This window comes from Pipistrellus kuhlii, unplaced genomic scaffold (genome assembly GCF_014108245.1).
Source record: "Pipistrellus kuhlii isolate mPipKuh1 unplaced genomic scaffold, mPipKuh1.p scaffold_m20_p_16, whole genome shotgun sequence".
Lineage (NCBI taxonomy): Eukaryota > Metazoa > Chordata > Mammalia > Chiroptera > Vespertilionidae > Pipistrellus > Pipistrellus kuhlii.
In genome coordinates, this window is record NW_023425471.1 from 15,468,680 (window position 1) to 15,481,715 (window position 13,036).

At 42.4% G+C, this 13,036-nt stretch overlaps 1 protein-coding gene across 1 annotated transcript; it reads right to left on the reverse strand.

Annotated features, from left to right (window-relative positions):
• Positions 1 to 821: 821 nt before the first annotated feature.
• LOC118720190 (ferritin heavy chain) lies at positions 822 to 1,367 on the reverse strand. The gene has a single exon (XM_036440103.1). It carries the CDS (start codon positions 1,365 to 1,367, stop codon positions 822 to 824), a length of 546 nt encoding a protein of 181 aa, XP_036295996.1.
• Between the last annotated feature and the right edge of the window lie 11,669 nt (positions 1,368 to 13,036).

Sequence of the window (13,036 nt, forward strand, 5' to 3'; positions counted from 1 at the left end):
GGGTACTCTGCCATGTGGCTTCCAGGCCCCCCAGCTTGCTACTCGGAATCAACATACATTAACATATGTGTTGCTGAATAAACGAAAACACTTCTGGTAAAGTTAAAGACCCTCTCCACTTTATTTTAATCCTGGCCCAATCCCATTCTTTTGCTTCTTCCCCCAGAGGCAACTATTATGATAACTTTCAGGCCATTTTAGTTTTCTTATTTTTATTTATAAAAATTGATTTCAGAAAGGAAGAGAGAGGGAGAGAGAGAAACATCAATAATGAGAGAGAATCATTGATCTGCTGCTTCCTGCACGCCCCCTACTGGAGATTGAACCCCCAACAGGGGCATGTGCCCTGACCAGGAATTGAACGGGAACCTCCGACTTCATAGGTCCATGCTCCACCACTGAACCACTAATGCAGGGCTAGGCCATTTTAAAAATGCTTTTACTATGAACATACACCCATATTCACCAGGGCCCCAGACCACCCACCTCACCACCTCCATACACCACACTGTTTATAAGGGGATGATTAATTTTGTGATTTCCAGTGTCCCACAGAATACCTCCTCCCTCCATCCCTGGAGATCCCAATCTGAATGTGGGACTGGGTGGGTGGAGAGTCTCTTGGATACCCTTTTAAAATTTACAAGCTGAGGGATTTACGCGTACTAATCAACCAGAGACCTTGATTTAGGAACCAAGAATTTTATTGCAAGATGGTAAAACCCAGAAGGGCAACGTTGCTATATGCGTTCCCATCCGATAACCAGAGGAAGTCACACCCCTCCTCCCCCCTGGCTGTGGGAAAGCAGCCTGAGCTCGGTTCATTTCTTTTTATCGTCCAGGGAGAGCTTGTCAAGGAGGTTCTCCGTCAGGCTGTCTTCCGGGTTCCTTGGGTACATAGGGAAGGTGCTGAGATGATCCCTGAGCTCTTCAATGGATTTCACCTGACTCTGCAGGGTGCTGTCCTCCAGGAAATCTGCCAGGCGGGCGTCCTTCTTGTCCACAGCGAGCTGGCGGATAGACAGCAGGTTCTGGTTGACGTTGATGGCCAGATTCAAGGCGTGTTCCATGGCCTTCAGGCTGCTGTCCCAGTAGTTGTAGTCAGGCCTATTGATGTTGCCGTCGTACTGGCGGTTCTGGCCGCTGCGCTGGTTCTGCAGCCGAATGAGCCCTTCTACGTGCTCCTTCAGTAGGGCGGACTGTCTCAGGAGGAACTGGCCCACGTACTTCAAGGACATGTTCTTTTCGAAGTACGAGGCCATGGACTTGTACACATAGATGACATACAGTTCCAGGTGTATCTGGTGGTTAACAGCAGCCTCGCAGGCAGGGTGGTAGTTAGTGGAGCGCCTCGGAGGGGTTGTCATGGCTGGTGGCGCGAGTGCGGGGATCAAAGCGCGGACGTGGGGGCTTCGGAGTCGGCAGCGGCGGTGGGCGAGGCGGCGGCCGCGGTTGCGGGGTCCTCCGAGTCTACCCAGGGTGAGAGACTTCGGTGGCCTTACCCAGGGTGAGCGACTTCGGTGGCCAGCGGCCGGCTACTCGGGAGTTGGGTCGCAGCTGGCCGGCCTGCTTGCGATATAACAGGCGGTCGCTTAAGATCTGGCCGCGTTGGGAGTGGAATGTGGATTCCCTACAGGGGGTCATTGTGAGGCACAGCATTCCACGTTCCACCTGAGCCCCAGGCAGGAAACCTGGGCCACTCAGCTGAGTGTCTCAAGACCTTTTTTAAAAAAAGGCTCTGATGAGATAGAAGTTATATACTATAACATTCACTTTTTTGCAAGTGAACATTTATTTCCATGGTTTTAATGTACACACACATACACACACACTATGTATAGATAAAGATAGAGATAGAGATAGAGATAGAAATAGAAGTATATGTATATACATATATCTCTCTCTAGCTATATATCTATATCTATATCTATATCTATATCTATATCTATATCTATATCTAATCTATATCTATATCTATATCTATATCTATATCTATATCTATCTATAGATTGATTTTAGAGAGGAAGGGAGAGACACACACACATATATAGATATATAGATATAGATCTATATCTATGTGTGTGTGTGTGTGTATATATATATATATATAGTTTGATTTTAGAGAGGAAGGGAGGGAAGGAGAGAGAGAGAGAGAGAGAGAGAGAGAGAGAGAGAGAGAGAGAGAGAGAGAGAGAGAGAGAGAGAGAAACATCAATGATGAGAGATAATCATTGATGGGCTACCTTCTGCATGCCCCACACTGGGGATGGGTTGGGCTGCACCTCAGGCACATGCCCTGAGGGGGAATCTAGCCTTGACCACACTAGCTCAGCCATAGTTGGCAATATATTCATGAAGGTGTGCAACACCACAATCTAATCTCTGAACATGTTCAATACTCCAAAAGGCAACTCCTTACCCATGAGCAGTGAAGTGCCCAATCTGCTTTCTCCCAGGAAGGGCAACCATTGATCTACTTTTTGTCTCTATAGATTTGCCTATTCTGATCATTTCAAATAGATGAGATCATACCATATGTGGCCTTTTGTGTTTGCCTTCTTTTACTTAATATAATGTTTTTAACATTCAGCCTTTAGAAAAAACTACTTTCATTTCTCGGGCATTCTTGTTTATATGTTGTATATGTACGTTGCCCCCAAGTTCTAATAGTGTTTTAAGAAGAAATTGTAAGTTATTTCTGAGCCTCCTGGTGGGATTCCTGTATTGTGTCTCTTTACTTCCTTTTGTTTGTATCTTGGGAAAATGCCTCTTGGATTTTCAATCAGAATGTGACTCTTCATTCATAAAATAAAAACAAACTTGAAATATCGGGGCAGCTTCTTGGATGTGATTGGGTCTGTTTGCCTTTTTTTACAGTCTTTGCAGAAGATTTTCATAGATTTGCAGTGGCTTCTTTATTTGAGACAGTGTGTGAGAAGTCACGAGGTCTAACCCAAATGTATTCCTTCTATATGCAGACATAAGAGATTGGAAACACTGAAAATTTCCTGCAGAGAAAAACCTTAATTTGCATTATCGATGCAGCATTATGATGCCCAATCCAGACTCACTCTCATGGTAAGTACTCCACAAGAGTATATACATACAATGCAAGTGTCACAATCATCTAAACTCACATTGTAATGCCAGATCATACTCAACAATGGTCATAGCAAGTCCTAGTGAAGATTATAGACTATTAAGAAAAGGTTTTTCTTCTCTATTTAAATAAAGCTACAACAAAAATAGGGTTGCATGTAGTATTTCATTACATGGATATACCACATTTTATTTATCCTTTCATCAGTTTATGGACTTTTGGGTTGTGTTCTTTTTTTTCTGTGGTGCTATGAATAATATTGCTATAAACATCTGTGTAAGGTTTTTGTGTAGATATATATTTTCAATTCTCTTGAGCATATACCTAGGAATAGAATTTCTGGGTCATGATAACTCTAATAGTTTGAGAAACTGTCAAAATGTTTTCCAAAGTGACTATACCATTTTACATTCCCACCAGTAGTGTGTGAGGGTTCCAACACTGTTATTGTCTGTATAAAAATTATTTTTTAGCCATCTTAAGTGGATGTAAGGTAGTATCACACTGTGCTTGTGATTTGCATTTCCCTAATGACTAATGATGGTGAACATATTTGTATGTGCTTGTTGGCCATTTGTATACCTTCTTTGGAAAAATGTCTATTTAAATCATTTTAAGTAGAATGATTTGTCTTTTTATTGTTGAGTTGTACGAGTTCTGTGTATATTCTAGATACAAGTGCCTTATCAGATATATGATTTGCAAATATTTTCTCCCAGTCTGTGGGTTGTCTTTGTGCTCTCTTAATTGTGTCCTTTGAAAAATACAAGTTCTTAAAAGTTCAACTTATTTATTTTTTATTTTATTGAGGTTTTGATGTCACAAGGAACTATTGCTTAATTCAAGATAAAAGACTTACATCTAGGTTTTCTATTAAGAATTTTATAGTTTTAGCTCTTACATGTGGGTACCTTTTGGTCTCTGATTGTTACTGAGTTAATTTTTGTATGAGATATGAGGTATGTATCTAGCTTAATTCTTTTGCATGTGGATTTCCAGTTATCCCAGCACCATTTATTGAGAAAGCTATTCTTTCTCCACTGGATGGTCTTGGCACATTTGTTGAAAATCAATTGATCATAGATATATCAATTTATTTCTAGACTCCTAATTGTATTCTGTAAGACCATATAGTTAAACTTACGCTAGAATAACACTGTTTTGATTATTGTAGCTTTGAAGTAAATTTTGAGAGAGGGAAGTATGAGTCATTTAACTTTATTCTTCTTTTCAAGGTTGTTTTGGCTATTCAGGGTCCCTTGTATTTTCATGTGAACTTTAGGATAAGCTTACAAAGTTCTTTTTTAAAAAGCTAGCTATGCTATTGTGGGCATTGAAACTAGATAGTTTGGGGAAGTATTGATATCTTAACAATATTAAGTCTTTTGATCTATAAATCTGGGATGTCTGGGACCTCTTAAAATATAGATTCTGATTTAGAGTGGAGTAAAAACTCTGAATTGCTAGATAAATATCACATGATCTCACTCATTTGTAGAATATAATGAACAGCATAAACTGATGAACAAAAATAGAACCATATAAGTACAACCAATGGACATAAAACTCTGGGGTGGGAGGGTATGTATGGGAGCGGGGGCAATGTTAAAATATGTACACAGATAATAATTTAATTAAAATAAATAAATAAATAAATAAATAAATAAGTAAAATTAAAAAAAAAATAGAATCAGAAATATAGAAGCATCAAACAGACTGTCCAACCTATGAGGGAAGGCAAGGGGTGAGGGAGTAAGAGATCAACCAAAGACTTGTATGTATGCATATGAGCATATCCAATGGACACATACAGTAGGGGGGTGAGGACATTCGCTGGGGGTTGGGGGCTGCCAGAGAGAGGTCAATGGGGTGGGGGGGTGGGGGAAGGAGACTTATATAATACTTTAAGCAATAATTAATTTAATTTTTTTAAAAATCTGAATTTCTAAACGAGCTCTCAGGTGATGCCCGACTGCACTCTGAGTAACAATGTTCTAAAAAGGAGGAGTTTTCCATCCTCTGTTGTCTTGGTTCATTCAGGCTGTTATAACAAAGTACCCCAGACTGGATGGCTTCTAAACAACATGTTTATTTCTCATGGTTCTGGAGTCTGGAAGCCCAAATCAGGGTGCCAGCATGGTTGGGTTCTGGCAAAAATGATCTTTTGCCTTGCAAATGGGTGTCTTCTCACTGTGTCCTGACTTAGCTAAAGGTGCCAGGGAGTTCTCCAGAGTCTCTTTTATGAAGACACTAATCCCATTCATGAAGGCTCTATTCTCATGACTTAATTACTCCCAAAGGCCTCACCCCCAGGTACTATCACACTGAATGTTAGGGTTTCAATATATGAATGGGGGTGGGGGAAGGGGTAGGATGCACACAATCCATCTCTAGCAGTTATTTGAGGTGTGGAATTCAGGAGAACATATAAATATTGGCTTCCATAAGCAGAAATGCCTGTTCCCACCTCACAGACAGTGTTTCCAATAGTTACAACAGATGTGGGTTTCTGTGGGGAAAGGGAGAGGCCTTCCTCCTAGCAGGAGAAATTGTGGATGATTTTAAGTTTGTCAAGGAAAAAATTCACTAGGTGTTGTTTTCAGAGCCCCCTTGGTTGATTTTGATCTATTTTATAACTCTGAAAATTGTGGGAAACTAATGCAAATCATTCTTGTCCACGGAAGTACAAATGAATTGTGTCTGGTGGAAGGCAACTTACTTTGGACTCATTTTGCATTTTCCTTTGAACCATTTGTAACATCTTACTGATTTCCTCATTAATGAATGAGTGAAAAAAAATATTTGACGTGTATTTACTTTGTATTTACACAAGAGTCATGAGTTTATTTTTCTTTAGTGATCTTCTAACATTCCTCATTCTCATCCCAGCCTCGCTAGGAACACATTCAAACTCCACAGGAGTGGGCTTAGTGTATTATGCCCTTTCACGGGCTTCTCACCAGAGATATGATTCCACAAAGGTATTTGGGATATAAAGGCATAGACTTCCTGACTGGATGTGGACTGGAAGGATAGCATCTCTGATGAGAAGAAGGCAGGGGGTATTGGGGGAAGCAGGGAACCAATGCAAACCAGCGGAGGATCGGTGCAATTAGAGGGCAGGCCACAGGGGGGACCCCATCAGCAGAACACTGTAGTCACTGTGGGGCTGAGGCTGGCCCAGTGCATGTTAGAGAGGGAAGAGAACTAGGTATGGCCAGTGAAGGCCCATAGAAAACCAGAGGCACCTGAGAACAAAGGGAGTATGAGAGCTTCCAGGCAGGGAAAGTAGTGAAAAATGATTTAAAGAGTGGAGGGTCTCAGAACTGTTGGACATTGAAATTGGGACTCAAATGTTTTTTGTTATTATATGTTTATTTCTAGTCTGCAGTTGCAAGATTTTTCAAAGGAAAGAAATGGGGGAAAAATAGATACAGAGGCAAAGAAGCATTGAACAGACTGTCAAACTACAACGGGAAGGCAGGAGAGGTTGGTGGGGAGGGGGGGGGGGGAGGAGGGCTGTAAGAGATCAATCGAAGGACTTGTGTGCATGCATATAAACATAACCAATGGATACAAGACACGGGGGGGGGGGGGCAGGAGGGGCAGGTGAAGAAATATGCAGGGGGGAGGGGGGAGGGGAGGTTGGCGGGGAAGTCAAGGAGGGGAAAAAGGAGACATATGCACTATTATGTGTAATGCTTCAAACAATTAAAAAATAAATAAATAAAGGGTGGAGGGTTGGACTACCTGCTGAGCTTTTGCCTCCTGCATTACTGGTGCACTCCTCCCTGGACTGGGTCCTCCTCCCTCCAAGTGTGTGGGCTCCGAGGTCGGGGGTCAGAGCACTCCCTAATTTATGTGCTACAGATGCACCAGGTGTACAAAGAGATCTGTTTTTGCTAAGATATCCCCCTGACTGTTCTCAGCCCTGGGCTGGGCCAGCGGGGGGCGGGGGTGCCAGACGCTCAGGGTGGGTCCGGCTCCTCTCTCCTGAGTGGGGCACAGAGACCCCCTAATAAAGTGCCTTCTAGGCTTTTTGTAAAAAATAAAAGAGTGGAGGGTTGATTGACACACAGCGCAATCTCACAGGCTGAAATGCACCATCTGGGTAAAATTAACCCTGGAAGGAGGTAGTAACATAAGCTTTTGGAATCTGAAGTAAGGACCCCTTTATCATCACTTTTGTGCTCCCTGAGTCATAATATTGAAAGGGCTGTTGGGGCAGGACCCACAGATGCTAAGGGTGTAGTATTCAGGAATGGGCCACGGGCTCTTCCTTCCAGAAAAGATTCCTTCCAGCTGGTGATCAGAGGCAGGGAAGCTCGAATGCAGTGTTTGTCTCCACTAAAAGACATCTTTTTAAAAACAGAGGCCATAGGAAAGTTTTGTGGTGGCTCCTGATTGGTTGGGCACTAATGAGCCATGTCCAACACCCACACACATTATATTCTGGAAGAGGAGAATGCCCTTCCAGCCTCTACTTTCTCACTATTCCGATTGGAGGGTGAAAAGGAGAATTGCTGCCTTGAAGAGACAAAAGGGAGGCCTCTGAACTGAAACATCCATTGTATGTACTGGAGTGTGGAAGTCAATAACTGATAGTAAGTTCAGTTAAATATGCCTTTTCTTTAAAGTTGCAACCTTTCAGTTGTATTCAGTTTGCTGGATATCCTCCATTTTCCTCTCCAGTACCGCTCTCTGTTCTTCTTCATCTTACTCTGAGCCCTGGGAGGCTGACCTGTGTGGACTGCATCCATGGGCCCTTCTGCTTCTGGTTGGGTTCAGCCAGTGGGAGGCACTGGTAGGGGATGGGAGGGCAGGAGGAGAGTATGGCTGGGATATTCTCTTGATTTCCTCTCTTCAGGGCAGATAATTCAGAGGCAAGTCTAATTGCTTTTTATAGATCTTGCTCCCTGGGTGTGGTAGGACCATTGTCAGATGGGCGTTCTACAGACACTGCTCACGTCAGAGGAATTTACTCCAAAGAACAGATGTTCTTTGGCTCAAGTTTAATGCACAGCCGAACAAAGTCATGGGGACCCAGAAACTAGTATGCAGTATTCTTTCAGGACAGAGAATAAATGGAGCTGATAAAAGAAAGAAAGTACCTCATCTAGGACAGTCTCGGTCAACAAAGTAATCGCCAAAGGGGAGCTGCCATCCAAGATTCAGGCTCTGATTGTCTAGCTTGTGTATTTCTCCGATCCCTGGATCCCTTTTTTCCTTAGGTGATTGACTCCATGGTTGCTTCTCATCTCATTACTAGGCTCATGAGAAAGAGGAGTGGGAAAGAGGAAGCAGGAAGAGCCATTTTGTACTTGTTAGCAGCCATGTTAAAAAGTCTGGTTGGGGAAGGTGTTGACTTAATGAGATTTGGGGATTATTTGTTTATTTCACATAAACCTTTGTCCTTCCTTGCTCACCTTCTACTACCCAGGATTACAGCTTTGGCAGAGTGTCTGCACAGCACTGCATAAGTGAATCCAATAGATGTAGATAAGGGATTGAAGATGCTATTTAATTAGACACCTTTTAATTATTTGCTCCTAGGCAGGAAAGCATAATCCCCAATTTCAGATAGCCAAAAACATATTTTAAAAGTTTTATTTGGTGGTTATCTTTTCTAAATAGAGGATAAATGATTTTTATTATGTGACATTCAGTTCCTAACCTGAGAACACTCGGTAGAATAAGATTGAGTAAGCTATACTGCAGTGGCAAACAAAACCTAAAAATCTCAATGGCTGAAGACAAGATGTATTTCTTGCTCACTTCACAGTTTGGAACAGGTGAAGTGACTCTCTTTAGTGGCTCTCCAATAATGGCTAACTTACAGATCCAGGCTCAATGCCATCCTGTAGTCCTACCATCTCAGAATGTGTCATTTCCAACAGCACAGAAGGGAGAGTGGAAGCATGCACACCTCCCACTTATTCTTTTTACCTTGGACCAGAAGTCATAGCACTTCGGCCCAAAGCAACTTCAGTGGAAGCTGGGAAATGTAGGCAAAAACATAATGATATTCAGTGAGCAATATAATCTCTGCCATGCACGGTTTATCAATTTCTCCTAGTTGTTTTTTTTTTAAAGTTATTTATAACACATTTTTTAACTATGTTATTCACTTACATAGTTATTACAGTATACTTATAGCAATAATTCTTTTGAAAAAACTTCACAATTGTATGTGTAAGCATACTAAGTAATGCAACTTGTGTGGTCCCAACTCCACATAATTGCTTTTGGTATTCATTCCATCATGATCATCTTTTTATCCCATCTCAGGTACTAGCTTGACATTTTGACTCAGATCCAACCCCATTTTTTTTTACATAAAACATATTCTAAATGAACACAGCCTCCCCTGAGGAAGATCTATAAGGATTAGTGTTCACAAAATTAGCATAGCAATCAATCATAGACCACCCAATTATGTCTTGTCTGTAATTGCCTTGAACTATTAATCATCTTTTGTTTGTTTGTTTGTTTTGTTCCTTTGGTGCTACATTGTCCCTGACTCATAAGCTCTTGGAGGGCATAAAACCTTTCTTTACCTCCACAGCACCCAACAAGATAGAATAGCACAAAATAGGTGTTCAAAAACTTTGGTCAGATTTAATCTGATTTAATTGGATTGCTAGAGTCAGCAAACATGTATAACCATTTAAGTACCACTTTCTAGGACCTGTCCTAAAAATTGTGGGTAAAGACATGATTAAAACATAGCATCTATCCTCAAGAGGCTTTCAGAATTTTAGGGATAGGCTAAACACAAACCAAACTAGCTACCAAACCAGGGTATGGTAACTAGTCCCCAAAGACAGCCCCAACAATTCCCCACTCCCTGTTTGAGCATGTTGCTCCTCATTGATAAGAGTTGGCACTTATATTTCCTTGACCAATAGAATCTGGTGGAAGTGGCATTCTGGGACTTCCAAGAAGGACAGAATTTTCTTCCTTCCACTCAGAAGCTTTATTCTTGGAACTACCCCTCTAAATTCAGCCACCATGCTGGGAGAAGAGTAAATCACATGAAGGAAGGGGAAAGAGGCTAGGTTCCCAGACAACAGCCAACACCAACTGCCAGCCATGTGAGTGAGCCATTGGAGATATTCTGGATGACTGCAGTCCCAGCTGACATCACAAAGGGAAAAATAACCATTGAACTGAACCAGCTCACCCATAGAATTATGACCAATAAAAAAATGGTGGTTGTTTTAAACCACTGTTTTGCAGAAGGGGGTGGATTTGCAGCAGAAGATACTAAAACACAGGATCAGAACGTTTTACCAGTACAACAGGTCCACAAAGGAAGGTTAAGAATGATGGAAGTTCAGGAATGGTCTCAAAGAGGTGACAATCAAGATGATGAGTAGAAATTTTCCAGGCAGAACTTGAAGGAAAGAGCTTTCCAGTTAGTGACCCCACATGTTCTATGCTGCACGAACAGAGAAGTACTAGCAGTTTGTGATGGATGCTTTGTGAATGTAAGGGGGAGCTCTAAGTATTTCAAGAGAAATCTAAAAAGTCTAGGATCCCAGCTCTGGGATTTATTCTCTACCCAATTGGGCACTTGAGACTTTTGGAAACGGGAGTGTCAAAATCAGATTTTTGTCTCTGACAGATTACTCTGGAGTGCGTGAGAGGTAGACTAGTGGGGTATGAGTCTGCATAGAAGGAGAATATTCAAGAGACTAACGGAATGATCCAGGATGAGAAGGTAGGGCATGGAGTGAGGCAATAGCAAGGGTAATGGAGGGGAAGGATGAGGTGCAAATGTCATAAAGGTGGAGAATAAATAAGCTTTGAAGATGGCCGAGGGTAAAGAGAGAAAGAGAGGGATCTATAATAACCAAATTTCAGGCTTTGATTCACCATTCTTGAGACTGGCAATGTAGGATGTCAAACAGATGGGGGAAGAACGTGATGACCTGGGTTTTAATTGAGCCCATAGGACAGTGACTACTGGGTTCATTCATCAAAAGAAAGGGCTCAATTAACATAATAGTACTAGTGACCCAGTGCACAAAATTTGTGCATGGGGGTGGGGGCTTCCCTCAGCCCAGCCTGCACCCTCTCCAATGGGGGACTTTTTGCGGGATGTCCAACTGCCAGTTTAGGCCCGATCCCTGTGGGTCATCCCTCTTACAGTCTGAGACGGCTGGCTCCTACCCATTCACCTGCCTGCCTGCCTGGTAGCCCCTAACTGCCTCTGCCTGCCTGCCTGATCACCCCTAACTGCCTCTGCCTGCCTGCCTGATCACCCCTAACCTCTCTGCCTGCCTGCCTGCCTGCCTGCCTGATCACCCCTAACTGCCCTCCCCTGCTGGCTTGATCTCATCCCAAAATGCCCTCTCCTGCCAGCCTGATCTCACCCCTAATTGCCTCAAAACCCCTCCTCAGCCCCCACCTTAGGTTCTGCCTTTGCAGTTCACCCATATTTGGTTCTGATTGGTCAGTTTTTATGCCAGTCAGCATCAAAAGCCCTGCCTCCTAGACAGCCATTGGTTCCTCACACTTCACCCAGATTTGATTCTGATTGGTCAGTTTCTATGCCAGTCATCATCTCTGGGCTTATCTCTGGGCCTAATCAGAGAGGTGGGGCTGATCAGCAGCCTCCCTCCCCGCAGGCCTGGATAAAAAGAGAGGCATGTTGCTAGCCAGACCCGGAGAAAAAGAGAGAGGCAAGGGCTGATCACAGCTGCCACAGAGGCTACAGACCAGACCCTACTTCTTTCTCTAGGCCTCTCTCCAGGCCTGATCCACAGCCCCCTCAGCAGTAAGTGCTGGGTCACCATGGCAACCCAGCACTGACTGCAGGACTAACTTCCAGTGTTTGGTTGAGCCTTCGGTCGTTATGGTCACTGCCTATATATATGTTTTAAAGGTTCTGAAATGAAGCTCCTTTATGGGTACTTATCCTGTTACAAAATAGTAATATTTTCATGAAGAGTATGTCTGAAAGATAGTGTGTTCATTGGCAGAACCATAGAGAGGTAATGTAACCAGTAAAAGGAGTGTTAGGATTTTTTTTTTTTTCCATTAGCAATAATGGATTGTGGAGAGCTCTAGACATGCTTATCCAGGCTCTTTTGTGGCTAACTTCACAGAATTTGTCTTGAGACCACAAATATGAATGTAGTTTGTATCTGGGAAGGATTTTCTCAGGGGTGGTCCCTTTGGTACTATGTTGTCCCTGATGCATAAGCTCTTGAAGATAACTGGCCCCCTGGGCTTGAGTGAAGTCTTGGATTTATTAGGCCTACTCTCTAAGAACCTGAGCAATCTCCCAGCATAAGACTGTGGGATGTGCCAATCATCCTAATTATAGATGGAATCTAAAGGTTTGCAGCAAGGAGAAGTTAGATTTTTCTAGGTCTGGAAGCTCATCACAGTTTTGTGATTCCAAAGAATCCAACTTTGTACCACATGGTACTTAACTAGGTGATTATTTTGAAGACAAATGGGATACTCTTAAGCAGGTATCTACATCACCGTGATAAAGAGTATTACAGGCTTCCTGTGTTGTATTGACAGAGCTGCTTATATCTATACCTATGTACATGGAGAGTTTGATTCGAACCCAGCAGGTAATTTGTAGCAGTCTGTGTAAACATTATAAATGGAATTTTACTACTTTTAATGGACCCTGAGAAGAGAAGAACAGGCATTTGATCTGAATCTTGATTACCCTGTGTCCTTTTTACTTTTCATTTATGTACAATCACCCTACCTTGGGACAATCCCTGATTGTGTTCTTTAACTGCTCATTTTTTAAATTCTTCTTCTGGATATGCTTATTACATGCAGGAATATCTATAAATTCACTGAATTTTATTAATATGATTTTATTTTCTCAAATGCTGGCTTACTTATGAATAAAAACAAAAGTGATTTTTAGAGTTGGAGCCTCTAGGTCATGAAAAGCTCAGG